General features: G+C 36.9%; 1 protein-coding gene across 5 annotated transcripts in view; it reads right to left on the bottom strand.

Annotated features, from left to right (window-relative positions):
• The window catches only part of ACSS3 (acyl-CoA synthetase short chain family member 3), a 138,564-nt gene that overhangs the window by 108,873 nt on the left and 10,166 nt on the right, over window positions 1-19,525 (bottom strand). For 3 of the 5 annotated variants that reach the window (XM_057743125.1, XM_057743124.1, XM_057743129.1), the window contains exon 2: window positions 1,464-1,608. In XM_057743125.1, the coding sequence (XP_057599108.1) occupies window positions 1,464-1,608 (145 nt within the window). Of the gene's footprint in view, window positions 1-1,463; window positions 1,609-16,582; window positions 16,730-19,190; window positions 19,303-19,525 lie in introns of those variants that run through there. The other 2 variants (XM_057743127.1, XM_057743126.1) reach the window with 2 other exon arrangements.

A 19,525-nucleotide genomic window follows, 5' to 3' on the forward strand; every position in this document is an offset into this window, starting at 1 on the left:
AGGTAGAATTTGTTGCTGCAGCCAGACTGATACCCAGCCAATGAAAAACCACCTTGTTTTCTCTCTTTATTGTTTGTAGCAACTCAGGATTGGGGCAGTAATTGTTTTGTCTCAGTTGCCTTTCTTGAAATCTCTCAGAAGGCTAAATAAATTTTGCTGATGGAAAAGGATATTATTTCAGAGAGCCAGGGGAGTTGACCAAATACTCTAAAAATTGCATGGAAATTCTAAGTGAGGTGTTTGTTTTTTTAAAAAAGCAAAATAAGAAAATGCGATTCAAAAAAACCTCCATAAAAGAGCAAAGGCTTCCAAAACCTAGCATGACAGACTGCTCAACCAGAAGTTCTCAACTAGTGGTGATTTTGCCACTCCAGGGAGATTTCAGCAATGTTTGTAGACATTTGAGTCATCTAAACTGGGGGAGGGGTGCATTTTTGGTCATCACAACTGAGGAAGGGGTGCATCTAACAGGTAGAGACCAGGAACGCTGCTAAAAATCCTACAGTGCACATAATAGCTCCCCACAATAAAGAGTTATCTGGCCTAAAATGTCAATAGTGTCAAGACTGAGAAACCCTGCCCTCCATTCTACCTCCCTTCAAATCATAAATAAATAAGTGCCCTCCCCCAGAGCTAGAATAACTCTCCCACAATCCACAATCCACAAATACTTTGATAATTACTTATGAAATCTCATTCCTACCCTAATATTAAAAGAAAAGAATCTCATAACTTATCTGTCAATATCATGATTCACCTGAGAACTACCCAGATGAGCAAAAACTGAAAAAGAGCAGGTAAGGGAAAGGAACAAGCACACACACAGAGCTGTAAAGGGCCAGGAGTGCCTGAGGGAGTGGCAGGACATCTGGGTTGAAAAAGAGTTGTGTTCATGGCCAAGAATGTTGGGAAATGAAGCCCGGAGGGATGCTGTGATCAGATTCCAAGTGTCTTCTACATCACAGGAGTCCAGATTTTGCTCTCTGAATAATGATAATTTTAAAGAAAAAAATTTTAAGTGGGGTAGAGGAATATGTTGTTTCTTAGGAAGAAAATCCTAGTGTTACTTTAGGTGACAATCTGATAGGAGCAGAGCCTGGTAATAGGGAAGTTAGGAAGTTAGGAGACTGCTTCAATAGTACAAGAGCTGAAGAGAGCGGCTGGGCAAAGATGATGGCAATGTGGATGGAAAACGAAGGCCAGAGAGAATATAAGCATGTTCTTAAAGATTTGTTAACCTCTTCCTTTAGAATAAGTATCTTCCAGTACTGTAAAGTATAAATTTAAGGAATAAAAACATTTCAAATGAGTTAACACACCTCTGTTTCCAGTGTGCACCAAAAGAAAAGTACAGTACATGTCCATGAATTAAGAGAATTAAGGCTATGCAATGAGAATGTATGCTATTTAAATAATTTCTGCATGATTGTCAAATAACATGTATAGAAAGTTTATAATATTACCTGCTCCAGGACTTCTTTATAGGTAATAGTGGCTTTAGTATTCGTAACAGGACTGTCATAAATGATAGCAATCTTATCTCCTTTACCATTTTCAATATGACGATCGATGGCATTGTAACAAATGTTAAGCATCCCTTCCACAAACCTGAAAAATAATTGGAAAGTAAAAGTGAATGACTCTTCTCAAAATATATACTGTTGCTTAACTAGGTTTCTATAGTCCTAGTCTGGCAGAGCTGCCCTTAAAACTGTGTTTCCCCATGCATGTTATGCCAGGTAATGATGGCTCTAAACTATTTACGATGGTACGGAAGTGACATTTTAATTTTAATAAATATGTATTTATTTTCATGTGCACTAGAAGAAAATATACCTCACACTTCAAAGTGACAATTTTGTGGATTTTATTGCTTAGGATGAAACTAGAGTATACAGCACCAAAATAATACTTTACATGGATGAAATGAATTGTATATAAGTGCAGCACACATACATTAAGCTGAGAGGGCAAACAGTAGATGCATGAATGAAGTCTGGGTACCTGCTGTAGAAAGACAGACTTACTGGAAAAAAAATCAATTCTTCTTTGAAAGATATATATATGTGTGTTTCAGTTAAATGCAATACCCCCAATTTCACAAAGAATAGGTAAGTTCTTTTCTGCGTGTTTGAAATGCTTTATAATTTGAATAAACAATCAACATGCACATAAAATGTTAATAACTTTTTAAAAACTTTTCAATTCACTACTCTTTATCTCTTAATTGCTGAGTGTGTTCCTTTGAAAATAAAGACATAATGTAGATAGATGGAGATAATTTTTAAGAAAACACAGCTCATTTTCCTAAGCACTGAGTTTTTCAGGTGGAGAGTATTAGATAAAAAAAAACAAGTACAGTAATGGTCCATTTGTTCTAACATCAGACTAGCAAATATTATAAAAATGCAAAATAGCAGAAAGAAAATACTGAAGCAACAAGAAAAAGTCCCATTAAATAGCTGAGTATCACCATCAGGTCTTCACACAAAGAACCCTGTGTGAAATGAAGCTGGGAATTAAGAACACCTACAGATACAGTGACAGCAATAAGAAGTAACAGATACAGAAGGCAATAGGAGGAAGAATCATTTAATTAGCATCAAATGACCCCATACACATCAGTAACAGTGACTATGACAACCTTACATACAGCACATTGAGTAATTAATACAATGATTCTGAATTGCCAAGTGAAATAAATTTGATGTTTGTGCAATAACACTGTCTCTTCCCCTTGGCTCCACTTCTATTAAAAATGTTTTGTCTCTTCCTCTTGCCTCCATCTCCATCAGTGGAGAATACTTCCCTTGACTTTGGGGTCATCCATGTGTCTTGCTTTGCCTAATGAGCAGACATGAGGCATGCACTTGCTTGAAAGCACTTGACACAATTGGGCTTGCTCTCCTGTACCTCCACCCTCTCCAGAAGGGCCTTCAGGATTTACTGCTGCCTCCTCCTCAGCCTGGTTCCCAGAACGAATATTTGCAGATGGAAGCAGAGCCTAAAAGAAGTAAGGAGCCTAACCCAGCCAGATAGATGTCTTAGAGCAACATTTCCAGTCTTGCTGATCCCATGACAACCTACAGATTACCTGATGAATAAATATCTCATGACTCAAGAGAGTTTTATGGTGATATGCAATTGTGGCCATAATTAACTAATGCACTAAGATAAAGTAAAAAACGTTTACTCATCATTTTGGCAGAAATAAGGAAAGATACTTTATCGAAGTTTCACACGAAACAATTATTCATATTTTTTGTTTTTGCTTTTAGTTCTGAAAAGAATACATTTCATCGAGGTGGGGGGAGTCAAGGAAGGGAGGGAATACGGGGATATGTGTATAAAAACAGATGATTGAACTTGGTGTACCCCCCCCCCCAAAAAAAAAGAATACATTTCAGACACATGAAAGATTGACTTACTGGAACACCTCTCGATGATGTCACTATCCTCTTTATCTACAACTTCTACTCCACCACTCTCTGTGCTCAATATTGAATTATGCCCATAACATTTCACGCACACACACAAAAAAAGGAGCCCTCTCAATTTCAAAGATTGATGGAGGACTCACGTTATCATTTGCCTTATTGTTCTACTTCTTACCTGTTCCTTCTAAATATCTGATGAAGGAGTTCACAGAGAGGATGTGACCACAGGTTGACCTGTCAGCTGGACCCAGGCAATTGGGGGATCCTGCCCTATTCTTTGAATCTGTGTCTCACCTACTACTCCCATATTAGTGCCTGCTTCAAGGACACAGGCTTGAGAAAGCAATGTTTTGTTGAGTCCATCTGGACTGAATATCTCTCTGAACCCCGTTAAGGACATTATATTTAATATTCTGGTGGGCGGCTATGGAGATCTACTCATCTTCTGGCCACCCATAACATGCCTTAGATGCCAGTTTCCTTGCTTATTAAATCTGCCACCCACCTACTGCTCTAGAGTGGCCTGCCCCTTTCTTTGGTCTCTCCTTGCCCTCCATGAATGGGGGCCAGTTTGCAAACCAACAATATCTTTTATGAAATCTTCTTCCTTTCCCAAATCTTTAATTGACAGTGATTCCTAACATTCTATATCCATCCTTTTGCTCACTCTACATACATTCCCTGGGTGATCTCTATACTCCTACAGTTTCAACTTCCATCTTTAGCTCCAGCTCTGATCTCCTTTCTGAACTCCATTCCCTTATAGCTGTTAGCCTACTGGACATCTCTACTTGGAAATAATACGTCCAAAAATATAATCATTTTAACCCACCTCCAACTCACAGCCCATCTCAACTGCAAACTTTTTCCTCCTCCTGTTTTCTATATTTCAAGGAACCACCTTGTACCCAGTGCAAAGTTTAGAAACTCAAAAGTTAGATTTGACCCCTCATTCTCCACATTCTATTGACTGTATGTATTGTCACATCTGTCTCTGTAATTGTTCAGTTCTCTCATTGATAACCTGGGTTACAATTCCTGCCTCCTAATTAATCTCCTTGCCCTAGGTCTTACCCCATCCTCTCAAGTCATCTTCCTTTGCTACTAGAATGTTTTTCCTCAAAGTAAATACTATCACATCAAATGGTGCTCAAACTCATTTAATACCTTTCCATAAAGCTCAGGATAAAAGCCATATGTCTCTAGATGATTTAAAAGACCCTTCATCCAATTTACAATGCTCCAGCTATACTGAATTACAAAATGTGCAATTCTTTGAATTCACATCATTCAAAAAATTTCTGCGACTATTATTTCTGTGGCTGTCTTTCTCCTTCACCACCAACCTCTCCCAAGTAGTTCCAAAGCCCTGTGCACATATCTCTACAATAGTACTTATCATATTACATTAACAATCAGTCCACTTAAATGTTTCCCTCATTCCACTATAATCTATCTGAGAGCAGAGACTATATTTTCTTTATAGTCTGAGGATCTATTAGGTGACCCAATAATTACTGGCTAAATGAAGAATGAAAATATTAGTAAACATTCAAGACACTTTGGTTTTAGGATCTATGTACAGTAGCCAGGGTAGTTTTTCCTATCCTATTTTAAAGTTGAGGGAATGGAGACTTAAAAAGAATGGTGTGCAGGACATTTGGCTAAGAATTGGAGAAAGCCATACCTCCAACCCAAGTCTTTAGATATCTAGACTGGTGTCCTAGTCCACCACATCCTATTAATTCATTCATTTACAAATAATATATTTTTCTATCCTCAAGTTCACTGATTCTTTCCTTTGTGGTTTTCATTCTGCTGTGGAACCAATTCAGTAAGTTTTTATTTTGGTTGTATTTTTCAGTTCTAAAATTTCCATTTGGTTTTTCTTTACATCTTTTATTTCTCTGACGAGGCTTTCTACGTCTTAAGGCTTTTAAAAAAAATGTTTCAGATGTGTTCGTAGTTGCTCACTTAAGCATCTTTATGATGGCTGCTTTAAAAACCTTTGTCTGATCATTCCAGTCTCTGTGTCATCTCAGTGTTGGCATCTACTGATTGCTTTTCTCATTCAAGCTGATATTCTCCTGATTCTTGGTATGACAAGTGATTTTTGTTTGTATCTTGGACATTATAGGTATTTCATGAGGAGATTCTGGAGCTTATTTAAAGGTCTTATTTAAATTTTCTGTTTTATCAGGCCTCCTCTGATACTGTGTCAGTGGGGGAGGGAGACAACTCATTACCACCAGGTTCAGGTGTAAGTTCCAGCTCCCCACTAGGCCTCCACTGACACTCACGAGAGTAAGGGGTACCTCATTATTGCTGAGCTAGAGTAAGCGTTCAGGATCCCACTGGGTTCCATTACACCATCCCAGCTGATAGCGGGGAATGGCACCTCATTATGACTCCTCACATGGACTCCACTGACACTGCCAGGGGCAAGATCCTCCTTACCTCTTCACCTTACCCGTAATGAAAGTTCCAATTCCTGATATGAGCTTCTCTGAGGTGGCGATGTTTAGGGCACCTTGTCACAGCCTGGTAAAAGTAGAAGTCTAGATTCTGCACCACCTTTTCACTGGTGAGGATGGGATGGGGGTCACAGTTTTCCATAGTGTTTGCCTGGATTAGGGTAATTACCGTCCAAAAATGTCCTGTCTTGGCAGGTTGCCCCTCCCTACCCCTTTTTTCTTTGGAGGGGAGGGGCCAAATAGAAGTTTTTGTTGGAACTTATTCTGCACACACTGGTGTTTCTGAGTTGCCACCCTCTCCAGCACTCAGTCTAGGATGTATAAGGCAAGAAAGAAAACCTAAGGAACTCAGTGCCATGTCATTTCTCATGTTCCAAAGTTCCTAGCTGATTTGGTGTCTTCTCTCTTCCTTTCAGAGTCTTCTAATGTGTATTTTATATATATAATGTCCTATGTTTTTAGCTATATTTAACAGGCTGAATAGGAAAAAGTGCATTTTGTCCATCTTGTCCTGAAAGTCTGTAAGTAATATTTATCAATCCCTTATTCTAGACCAATATTTCACGTGTATTAAGTCATCTAATCAAAAAACAACCTTAGGGACCCTTGTGCACTGTTGGTGGGAATGTAAATTGGTGAAGCCACTATGGAAAACAGTATGGAGGTTCCTCAAAAAATTAAAAACTGAACTATCATAAAATCCAGCAATTCCATTTCTGGGTGTTTACCTGAAGAACATAAAAACATTCATGCAAAAAGATATACGCATCCTTACATTCACTGCAGCATTATTTACAACAGCCAAGATGAAGAAGCGACCTAAATGTCCATCAATAAATGAGTTGAGTTGATCAAGAAGATGTGATACACACACACACACACACACACACACACACACACACACACACACACACGGAATATTACTCAGCCATAAAAAAGAATGAAATTGTGTCACTTGACCTAGAGGGTATTATGCTAAGTGAAATACATCAGAGAAAGACAAATACCATATATTCTCACTTCTATGTGGGATATAAAAAACAAAACAAATTAACAAACAAAACGAAAGAGAAACAGACATACAGACACAGGGAATAAATAGGTAGTTGCTAGAGGGGAGGGGGATAGGGGTTTGGGCAAGATATGTGAAGGAGAATTAAGAGATACAAACTTTCAGTTATAAAATAAACAAGTCACAGGGGTGTAGTGTACCACATTAGGATGTAAAACAGTCAATATACTGCAGTAGTTTTGTATGGAGCCAGCGAGTTAGTAGACTTATCATGGTGATCACTTCGTAACATATTTTACTGTCAAATCATTAGGCCGTGCAGCTGAAAAATAACATAATATTGTACATCAACTATACTTCAACTTAAAAACCCCACCCTATGAGGTAGGTACGATTGTAAACCCCATTTTATGTATGAGGAAACTCATCGGACAGCAACTTGCTAAAGGCAGCGTATTATGGAACCAACCCCGTGAACATCAAACAACAGTAACTCTACATTCAATACTCAAAGAACTTTAGATTTTTTTTCCAATCGTTTGCACATTTTGAGTGGTTTAATATTTAAATGACTTGTACCCTAGCATTTTCTTTTTTAAGGATGCCCTTAAAGAAGTTTAAAGAATTTTAAGGGTACCCTTTGGGACAGATAGGAAGGGAATTCAAACAGAGGGAAAGGCCTGCGGGCAATGTTAAGCAAGACTTGTTGCAGAAAGTAACACACTGGCATGGCTCCAGAGATGCTTACAGGTAATGAAAATACTGCCATAAACTGGCTAAAGTTAAGGACTGGTTTACTGTGGATGACTGGACCAAGTGACCTGCAAAGGGCCTCCCAGCTCAAAGATCTGATTATTCTACTATGACAAGATTCTTATTTCATTTTAAATCAGATCATTTCAGTAAAGGTCAACTGAATGCCTTCTGTGTGCTGTCTCTTCACTACCCCTTCTAACTTTATGAGACGGTTTTAAATGGTTTGTCATCCCAGGTTATTAAAATAACTAATGTTCACTGTAGAAATATACTTTGGAGTATTTCCTTTTATTTTTTCTATATGTAAATATTTTGCCTTTATGTTTAAGAGTACATTATGAGTTCTTTCCAATGACCTGAAAAATTCTTAGAATACATTTAATGAAGGCATAATATTCCATTCCATTGCTGATCAATAATAGCTGCTGCGGCACTATTTAAGGACAAAGTTATCCTGCATTTTTGCAAATTGCTTTTCACAATATTGTCATTATTTTAAATGATCCCAGGATGATGTTTCCTGTAGAGAAATATTGGTCACATTGTTTTTTATTACATATGCCAGCAAACAAGATTCCTACAATCAAACAAACACACACACACCAAACAATCAAATTGTTTTCTGGAAATAGTGAATCAATTTATATTACCATCAGCATTACCTGAAAGTTCATTTTATCACACTCCTCTAAACACAGATTGTTCTCAATCATCTTCAATTTTAGAAGTAAAAAATTGTTTTAATTTTGGTTTATGTGATCACTAGTATTATATACAATGTCTTACCAATTTCAAAAAGTTCTTTATATAGGATATTGAATTTAAGTCTGACATTGTTACAAATTGTTTTCTCAGTTTAGTCACTAATTTTAATTCATGGTGTTTCCTGATATAAAGACATTTTAAATTTGCATGTAGTCAAATAAACTCATAATTTTTCTTCACAATTTTTCCCTCTAAGGTAATTCATACTACTCTCTTCTGGTTCAATTTTTTATATTGATGTCTTAAATGTACCATTAATTTATTCATACACATATATAAGCTTTATGTAAAATCCGTTATATATTATATATTACACATATGTATTATGATATATGTGTGTATATATCATATTATATATAGAGAGAGATATATATAATAATGTGGACGTACAATTATATTTGTTTATTTGTCAGTAGTCAATTTGCCAAGCATCATTTCTTGACTAATCCTTATGCTGTCCTCATTCGTGATGCTCCATTCTTCCCATATATATTAGTACTTTATATATATATAGATAGACAGATAGATAGATAGATAAGACAGATAGATAGATAGATAGACATATATAAGCACCTTTGTCAGGGCTTAATAGCTCCTAGATATAACTATTGGAATGTTCTGCCAACAGTCTTTGAATAGCTCTCTTTTTCAATCAGTCAAATTTACTTCTGTTGCAAAAAGGAATACACTTCATATTCTTTACCCTACCCAACCCCTGCCCTGAATTTCTTCTCCAGAAAATTGGAAGCAAACTGAATGTATCCCATAATCTACCTGAATAACAGAAAAAATATAAAACTGAAACAAAATTGAAAGCAATATGGAGCCACTAGAAATGGTGCTACCATCAAATCAGAACAGTGGAAAAAAATCTTAATATGTAAAACAGATAGGAGCAGAGTGACTGCTAGACCCAGAAATCATGAGAAACATGGTAGATTCAAGGGTATGATACTGAAAGATTTCGGTGACGTTTTATATACTGCTAAGTTAAAAGAAAGACGAGAAAAGTGTAGAAAAATTTACAGAGCCATACCACAGAATACTCTACATTCATGAGGAACCTATAAATCCTAAGCAGGAAATACAAAGACTCACAAGAAAATCTCTATCAATAAAACTCTGAAATAATTCCCAGATCAGAGGCAGGTAGGAATAAAGAATGGGCCACTGGTGTTTAGATGGAAAATCACGACATAATCAAACACACACACACACACACACACATTATACAAAATTTTACCTGCCTAGAGTCTTTCTGAAATACGTATAATTTCTGTATGGATAATCGTCCTGAAGATTTAAGACCTGTAAAGTAGGAACGAGGCTCTATACAACTTCCAAGAGGCCTAGAAACTCTACACACAATTGCTGCCTGGAAATCCCCTCTTCTTCCTCAACACTTATAGGAAGAATGACTAGCAATCGAAACCTGTATTCACTGACAAGTGAACAAGAATCCTCGCTTGGATTTTCAAACGAACTCTACTCAGCTACCTGCTGAATCTTGACACTCAGATGAGCATGTCTGTGTGTGTGTGCATGTCTGTATTATGTGTATGTGTGTGTATATGAAATAGAAGACAAAATAAAGCTGAGGTGTGGGGAGGGCGTATTCTCAATATAAATAACGAGGGGAAAGGTATATTTTCAATTTCAATAATATTTAAAGTTGATAAGAAAAAAGTTTGAAATCCAATAGGCAAAGAATTCCAGCACACTATCCACAGAGGGAAAAAATGATAACAGCCAATAAGCATAACGATGGTGCTCAGTCTTACGAACATCAGAATGAACATTAAAGCAATAATGAAATGCCATTTCTCTACACTGGATTAGTATAAAAATATAATGCACACTGTTACTGAGAGTAAAGAGAAACTGGCATTCTCACATAAAGTTGATAAGCAAAGAAATTAGTTCAGCCATTTAGGAGTGTGTGTGTATAGTAAAACCTTGGATTGCAAGTAACTTGTTCTGTGAGTGTTCTGCAAGACGAGCAAACATTTCTCATAAATTTTAACTTGATAAACGAGCAATGTCTTGCAATACGAGTGGTACGTGACGCCGAACGTCACATGACTACAACTGAGCCAATTATGCTGACCACTGAAAAGCTGATGGACCTGCATTGCAAGCAACAGTAAGAGGTTATGGAGGAGATCTCGAGCAGAAGAGGAGGAGAAAAAGGCAGAGGAACCCCTCACTTCAAATGAGATTAGGGAGATGTATAAAATGTGGGAAACAGTGCAAAATTCTGTAGAAAAGCACCATCCGAATAAGGCTGTAGCAGTCCAAGTGATGAATCTGTTTAACAACAATGCAATGTCACATTTCCACGAAATCTTCAAAAGGAGGCAAAAGCAAGTGTTATTGGATAGGTTCCTTGTTAAAGTTGAATGAAAAGAAAAAGATTCCTTTGAGCCAATAGATAGCAGTGATTCCGTTAGTGATAGTGAAAGTCATCCTACACAATAACCCTCCTCTCTTGTCTCCCTCACACGAGCCACGAAGGTTTTTTAAAAGGCAAGTGCAGGTTAATTTGTTTATTTTTCTTTACATTTTGTATTTTCTTTATTATTTTGTATTATATTACTGTATTGTAATCATTTTTATATGAATATTTTTGGGTTGTGGAATGAATCACCTGAGTTTCCATTATTTCTTACGGGGAAATTCGTTTTGATCTACAAGTGCTTTGGGTTACAAGCATGTTTCTGGAACGAATTATGCTCGCAAACCAAGGTTTTACTGTATGTTCTAATTTAATAAAAGCATCTCTTTGAAAATCCTTCTGGTAAAAAGAAGCATTTCTTACACGTATGATAATATCTAAACTCAGTTTTAAGAAACTAAAATTTGGACCATAAAAACTTCATTCTTTTTATTTTTCTCACGATTTAACCTCAAGCAGCTGAACAGTCAATAATAAATAGCTAGACAGAAACTTCAAATCAGACAGAGAGATCTGTCACAAATTTGTGGCCATCATTCTTGCTGTCCACTATGCTTTTGGTCGTCCTCATTCCAGGCACTTGTAAGACTGCACTTTCATATCCACTTGAAATGAGGTACGGCCATGTGGCTTGCTGTGGCCCATGAAATGGCAACAGAAGTAATATAAGAGGTCTTCAAGAGCAAATGCATGCTGACAACTTCTCCTTCTCCCTGCCACAGGGATACTCCAAATGGCAACTGCACTATCAGCCTATATCCTTGAGTGAGGCTGGATGACGCGGAGCAAATCTCCTGCATAACCCAAGTTAAACCTGTAGTATGAGAGAGATACACTTGGGCTATTTTAAAACAGGGAAATTTGAGTGTTGTTTACTCCCACAGCATAACTTAATCTATCCTGATACAAAAGTCTTATGATCCATAAAGTCTCACAAATTCAAACAAGCTTTAAAATTGTCATAGTTCATAATTTAAGAGGCAAAGGGATGCACTCCAGGACAAACGAAAAGGGGGAAATCTCAGCTAATGTAATTCTATAGTCACGATAGTAATGTTAGATTCCTTGAAAAAGAGTCAGAGACGAGCCATCAACAGTGTCTGAGCTCACAGAGGTGAGGCTGAGGGTCTTCAGAAGGGGCTCAGAAAAAAAGGGAAAGGTTCTGAAATTCCTTCTAGATCTCCTGAACACAATTTTCTATTTTCTTTTGCCTTTTTCTCATCATCCCCTGCTAGCTTACAACTAGCATAAAACCCTGGACTCAGCTCTTTGGAAAAAAACTGCCTTGAGTTCTGTTTCTTCTGTTCTTCACTTTAGCTTACCCTGAGTCTTCTCTGTCTTTCCTAATATCTGATTCTAGCCTACCCTGTATTTGACTTTGGCTTTCTTCCTCAAATGAGTTAGACTGGAGTGTGTACTTGGCCCACACATTGGGCTAAGTCAGTGAATGTGGGTGGATGTCTGAAAGGTTTTTAACAGGTAGGGAGCCTGACAAGCTCCATCATCTTGATCTCTGAATGCCAGAAAAAGCTAGGGGCAAATGTTCACATGATTGTCCTGTTCCCATCAATTCCTATAACCACCGACTTCCCGTCTGTTGAGTGCTAAATTTTCTTTTTTAGCATGTACTTATTAAGTCAATTTTCAAACATTATAAAAGGAAATAAGACCCAGATGCTCAAAAAAAAAAAAAAACTTTGTTTCAGAGGGGAAAATTGATAGCATTTACTCTGTGCATTTGATTACCCAGCTATGAAAAGTTAAATTGGTAAAGTCTAAAATGTTCCTCTCAATTCCACCACTGCCTCCTATGCCAAGAATAAAATTTATTTAATATACTTTCAACAGTGTGGCCTATGAAACTCTTTCACAAACTGCCATATTTCAATCTGCATAAAATAACTGTTGAAAGCTTCCTCCAGCACAGCCATATTTAGTGATGACAATGCTGTAATCCACTCTGTACTCTCAGCTACTGATATCTGTACTCTGCAAGCTTTCATCATTAAATAACTGGAAAGTCTAACTTATAATTTACCTTCCGATACGAGCTTCCTTCGTTGGGTCAGATTACAATTTCCTTCCTTGATGACCTCCTGTGTGGGTCTTCATTTCATCACAGTTTCAGAAAAAAACAAAAACAAACTCCAAGCTCTTTTCAAAAGTTAAATAAAACTGATACAAACATACTGAAAACAATTTAAAGATGAAGAATGCATTTGTTTACCTGTACACTAAAACACTAACCCTATATACTAAAATAGTGATGAACATAAAACCTTTATAATTAATAATTCATTATTTTATAAGAAGACTATGGCAGATCACAGCCCCCAATAGTAACTATCAATAATACTTTTAAAATATTTTTCTATTCAACAAACCTAACAATAAATAATTTGTTGTTGATTAGAACTAAGACTGTGAAGGAAGGGGAAAAAATATAACTGGGTACATGTTCTTCACTCTGAAAGGCAGACTAATTTGCAATAACTATAATAAGAAGCAAAATGTGGCAAATTTCCTGACAGAAGTACAAACTAAGTATGATGAAAGCATAGCAAAAAAGATTAATTCCAACTACGGATATGTGGTAAGGAGTGGGGTGGATGTTGAAAGGAATGTGTCAATAGTTAGTGGCTTGGGCTTTAAAGTCAAAAGACCAGAGTTCAAATCTCAGGCATGTTGTTTACGTGCTGTATGACTGCAGACAAATTAACACGTCTAGGCCTTTCTTCCCTCATCTGTGAAACTAGGAAGATAAAATAAAAACCAACTACATAGCACTTTCTCTGTGTACTAAGATAATACTATGAGCATTTAATACAAATTAATTTATTTAATTCTCCTAACAACTCTGTGTGTGTACTAATATCATCTCATTTTACAGATGAGGAAACAGAGGTACAGAGAGGTTAAGTGGCCTATCTGAGGTCCACACCGGAGTGTGACAAGCTGGGACTGGATGTCAGGCAGTAAGGCTCCAAGGCACAACCACTATTCTGTGTGGATGAGTTAATGTGAGAGAACTCTACACCCACCATGAGCACAATTTTATACACATTTTATTGACGCCTTTCAATAACCCTATGAGATGATTACTATCACTACATACATTTACAAATGAGGACCTGGCTTAGATGAATTATGAAAGAACACTTCTGTGGCGATGGGTACAATGAGCTGGAGCAGGACAAGGAGAGGGGACTGATAGAGATTTTTTGCAATAATCAAGTGTTGTGACGATAAAGATGGACATGAGGGAGGGATCTGAGAAATACAGAAGAATGAAAAGAAAATTTTCAGAGTAGAAACTGGAAGAGATTGAAAAAAGCATCTATTAAAGAAACCAGGACTCTAGAAGGGTCAGCAAACCCTAGCCACATGGCAAATCTGGCCCACCACCTATTTGTGTAAATAAAGTTTTACTGAAATACATCCACACTCAGTTGTTTACATGTTCTTTGTGGCTGCTTTTGCTTCACAACAGCAGAACTGAGTGGTTGCAGTGGAACCTATCTGGCCTGCATAGCCAAACATATTTACCGTTTTACACCTTAAAGAAAAACTCTACCAATCCTTGCTTCAGAGAAGACCCATCCAACAGAAATTTCCACGACGATGGAAATGTTTCCTAGATCCACTGCTCACAGAGTAGCCACTAGCCACAAGGGGCTGGCTAAATTTAAATTCAAACTAATTAAAAGTAAATAAAATTTAAAATTTAGTTCCTCAGTCATATTAGCCACCTTTCAAATACTCAATAGCCACCTTAGCTAATATAAATTAAATTTTATTTAATTCTAATTAAATTAAACGTAAATTTAAATAACCACATGTGGTTACTGGCTACCATATTGAACAACACAGTTTTGGGGAATTTCAAAGAGGTAGAAGTGGTTCCCCGAGTCAAATACTATACAGAGATCAAACAAGGGAAGGACTTCAAATCAGTCCATAGAATTAAGCAACAAATAGGCATTGATGATCTTTGGAAGCGTAGTTTAGGTAGAGTGATGAGGCCAGAGGCCACCTTTCAGTGGTTGCAGGAGTATATGGGAGAGAAGGACCTGAAGAATAGACGACATGGCCAAGAAGTTAGGATGTGAAAATAAGGAGAATGTTCTAGCTTCTCTTAACTTGTGCAAATCCTTCAACTGGATTTTATTAAAAGAGAAGGGTAAAACAGGAAGGCAGCTGAGGGGAGAGGGATTGAAAACTATTGGAAATCCTGTTTGTTTTTTAATGGCGCTGGCAGGTGGGAAAGTAAAAAAACAGGGCAAAGTTCAGGTTCTATTTTGGAAGTGCTAGTGCATCAGTGCTGCTGAAAGAAGAGATGTGTTGTTTGGGGTGGAAGCATAACAAGAGCTAAGGCAAGAAAGACCAGTGCAAGCCTTACCTTAAAAGCCTTGAATACCTTGTTAAGGAAGGGGAGGCCATTAAAGGGGGATGCCCTCTTCAGAAAGGGATTTCAGGTCACACTTGGGGGGCAAATGAGGAAACAGAATTGGTTAGGATCTACTGACTAGCCTAGAAAGTCACAGAAAGTTAAAAAAAAAAGTGAGGGAGGTGTAGAAACAAATAAAAGGAGCTAGAAGCAGGAAGAAGGGTGTATCAAAGAGGTTATGTCATCTCTGGGTATCATGTTTATGTTCTCTTTAAGGGAGACCTGAAATAAGAAAGAAAAATAAATAATTTTGAAGAGAGGGAATAACATTTTATTAATGTTTAGTTTGGTCATTTAAACCGAGTTTGGTAAATCATTTAATCCATGCACCACCCCTTCAGGAAGACAATGTTATTCCTATTTTACAGATGAGAAATGAGGCTCAGAGAGGTCAAATAACTTCCCAGAATTATCAAACTAACACATAGCATACTGGAACCCAGTGCTTTCCTGCTCCAGGAAAAATAATGATGAATTTCCAATTTTCCATGTCTGTGTGCTAATTTGAGTAATTCTTATACCTTCACTAGACACGTTTCTGGTGGGCAGAGAACATGTGCTAGCTCATTAATGGCACACAGTAAATGCTCAATAATTATTTTTAAATAAATGTTATAAGTGTGAATGAATGTGAATTGAAGTAGTACTCTTCTGACACATTAACACAAATAAGAAAAAGTCTCATGAGGTGACTGTTCAGCAGAAACAATGACTTGCTCAAAAGACTACTATTGCACACAAACAGAGAAGGTTTTAAGCACTTTTAAGAGGGCATCATATTGCTTTATTCACACTGTGACATCCCATCTAACTTACAGGTACTTGCCCTTGGGCAGTATCAACTGACTGTTCCAGGAAACCCTCCAAACTGGGTAATTGCTTTCTTGGGACAGCGTAATAACATTATGTTAATTTAACCACTAGGGATATTAGTTTTTTAAAAGTAGTTGGAAAGCACATCTCTCTAGAGGACAGTATTTTAACAGAGAAACCTAACACGAAGAGAGAGATGTTCTACTGCCCTACTGATACCTTCCACATGAGTATTTACACTCAGAACCTGGCCCCATCCCACCAGCTTCCACCACAGATTGCCCCATCTCAGCATGAAAGGACAGCGCAGGCATCTATACCCCTGCCAGATCATCTCGGATTAAAACTGAGTGAATTGCCAGTGGTGAGAAATGCAGCCAACAAGAAAAAGAATAAAAAGAAAGGCTTTCAAGAAATCAATACCTGTTATCTGAACTGGATCCACTGTCAACAGAGAGAAAAGGCATGAATGACTATCTTAAAGATCCCCAGGTTGTGAGTCATGCTTGGCAGCTAAATTCAAAGCAGAAGATGAGGATACAATTTTATCTTGTTTGTTTCATTTTTATTCTAGAGGAAATGCAGAAAAAACAAAGAATTAAAGCAAAGGGAAATGGGATTCAGCTTAATTCAAATAAGGAAAAGATAACAATTAAAATTAAAGGTCAAATGTAAAAGTTAAGATCAAGACATTTAAATTTCAAAGCATAAATTTATTAAAAGTTAAATATAATCCCAAATAAAAACACATTTAAAAGTACATTCTAAAGGAAAGTAAACTTCATCAGTCAGCCCTTCTTAAGAGAGCTACTTAAGACACTCTTTGGAGCAGTGGTCCTCAACCAGTCAACTCATGATGAACTCATAAGGAACCAAACTCCAAATCAGAGCAGGTTCCTAGAAAAGCAGACCTACAGAGCAGGATGCCCACAGGGACATTAGGCAAGTAACCCTGAAACCTCAGAAGCATCCAGAGAATCAGGAGGGGGCAGAAAAGAAGGCATACTCTCCAATGCCAACTGATATTTGTTGGAAGGAAGAGAAGGTGCCTTTTAGCATTTAATCCTGATGATAGCAATAACAACATGATGAAGAAGGAACAAAAAGGAAAGGAGGGGAGGGAGAAAGAAGAGACAGCAGCCCCAGCACCATGCAGGGCAAGAGAAAGCCAATTTGTTGATATAGTGTCATCTTGTTCTGGTTAAGGAGAAATGTGAAGAAGAGAGGGGAGAAATAGATAAGGCTTGAAACTAATGTGCTATAAACCTGAGGACTTTAGGACTGTATATTTTTTCTAGATTCACATTACGTCTTCATCTCAGCTATCCATTTCTCTCTCTTTAAGGCTATAACTCATGCAGAAGGATACACTGCAATGTTCTGATGAAACTGTCCTCTACAGCTGAGGCTCCCACAAGGCAGACACCACATTCATTAACTCATTCTGCACACTTACCTCATGTCCACAGAGCAACGTTCTATACAAGCTCTTATTAAAAGGGAAGAATACAATCAATCATTTTAGAGTGTTTAAAAAGAACTTTTCCTTCCCATTGGGCCTTGTAAATTATTCTGAGATTGTTTCTACAAAGATTATGTAATTGGGGGAGATACACTGGGAGCATCAATTTTGTTTGCTTTATTGCTTAAAATAAAATGATCTGAAGCAAATGTGACACAACGTTAAGATTTTACAACGCCCAATGTTCAGTGCCCACTAAATTATTACCTTTATTCATTCTCTAAACATTTCATAAGAAAATAGGCCGTGGAGTCTTATTTACAATATTTATTAATATTTTAGGAGAAAAATTTTGACAATATACATCGGAAAGGGTATAATTACTCTTTGACCCAGAAATCTTCTAAGAATTCATCAACTAGAATAAAGGAAATAAAGAAACAGAGAGAGACAGATGGACAGTCAGACACAGAGACAGAGAAATCTTTGGAACGCTGTGTCCAAAGAAGCAAGTATTTCTGCAAGTAAAGAGAAACCAACTAAAAATCAACACGAAGGGATTGTGAAATAAATAAATTTACATTCACCCAACATGCTTAAATATTCTACATACATGAAAAATCATGGAATAGAAGAATAGAGGAATGGAAACATCACAACTTATTACAAGTGGGAAACTGAGCTATCAAACAATATGAACAGTATAATTCCATTCTTCTGTAAGAACAAAAATAGAGACCTAGAGAGTCAGACTGACAGACACAGACAAAAGGTTTTTAAAAGGCACAACACAGGGCTTCCTAGGTGGCGCAGTGGTTAAGACTCCGCCTGCCAATTCAGAGGTCATGGGTTCTGATCCCAGCTCCAGAAAGATCCCGCGGAGCAACTAAGCCCATGTGCCCAAAAAAAAAAAAAAAAAAAAGGCACAACACACACAAAAAATATGAGTGTGTGCAAAAACTAGTTAATCTGAATAAGGTTTTTAGTCTAGTTAATTGTATTGAACAAATGTCAATTTTGGTTTCAGTTTTGATCATGTACTATAGTTATGTAAGATGTTACCACTGGGGGAAGCTGAGTGATGGGTACAAACGACCCCTTTCACTATTTTTGCAACTTCTTATGAGTCTATAATTATTCCAAAATAAAAATTTAAAAAGAAAATAAATAAAAGAATGAAGGAAAATATACCAACTATACCAAGATATATACTGAGAATTATTTAGATATTGAACTATAATCAATATTCCACTATGATATTTTGGCTTTCCTGAGTTTATCTAATTAAATAGTTATACTACATCTTTGTGGAAAAAAGCATAAACCTAACTTTCAATCTGAATTACTTTTGAATTAAAAATGTCAATGAAAAGTAATTCATAACAGATCTCAAATCTAGGCTTTGCGATTATAAAACCTCTGTTCTTTTACCTAAGTCACACTATATCCCCTCCAATTTACCACCTTCACTCTCACCAAAACAACTTTACACACAGACAGAAACTAAATCCAACTTAATTATCCAGATACCATTGAGCATAAGTTAAAACATTAAGAAAAGTAACCTACTGTATAGCACAGGGAAGTCTACTCAGTGATCCATGGTGACCTAAATGGGAAGGAAACCCAAAGAAGAGGGGGTATATGTATACATATAGCTGACTCACTCTGCTGTTCAATAGAAACTAACACATTGTGAAGCAACTATACTCCAGTAAAAATTAATAAAAAAGATAGACAAAATTTTGTCTTTTTTCCCTAGCTTTATCCTCAAAAAATCTAAGAATAATGTCACAAAATACATCTTTGCCCTACACTTGCCAATTCCCCCACTATCTTCATATCAACATCATAGATGAAACATTTTCCATTAACATTTCGATAATTTGAAACTTGAATACAGA

This window comes from Hippopotamus amphibius, chromosome 7, assembly GCF_030028045.1.
Source record: "Hippopotamus amphibius kiboko isolate mHipAmp2 chromosome 7, mHipAmp2.hap2, whole genome shotgun sequence".
Taxonomy (NCBI): Eukaryota; Metazoa; Chordata; class Mammalia; order Artiodactyla; family Hippopotamidae; genus Hippopotamus; species Hippopotamus amphibius.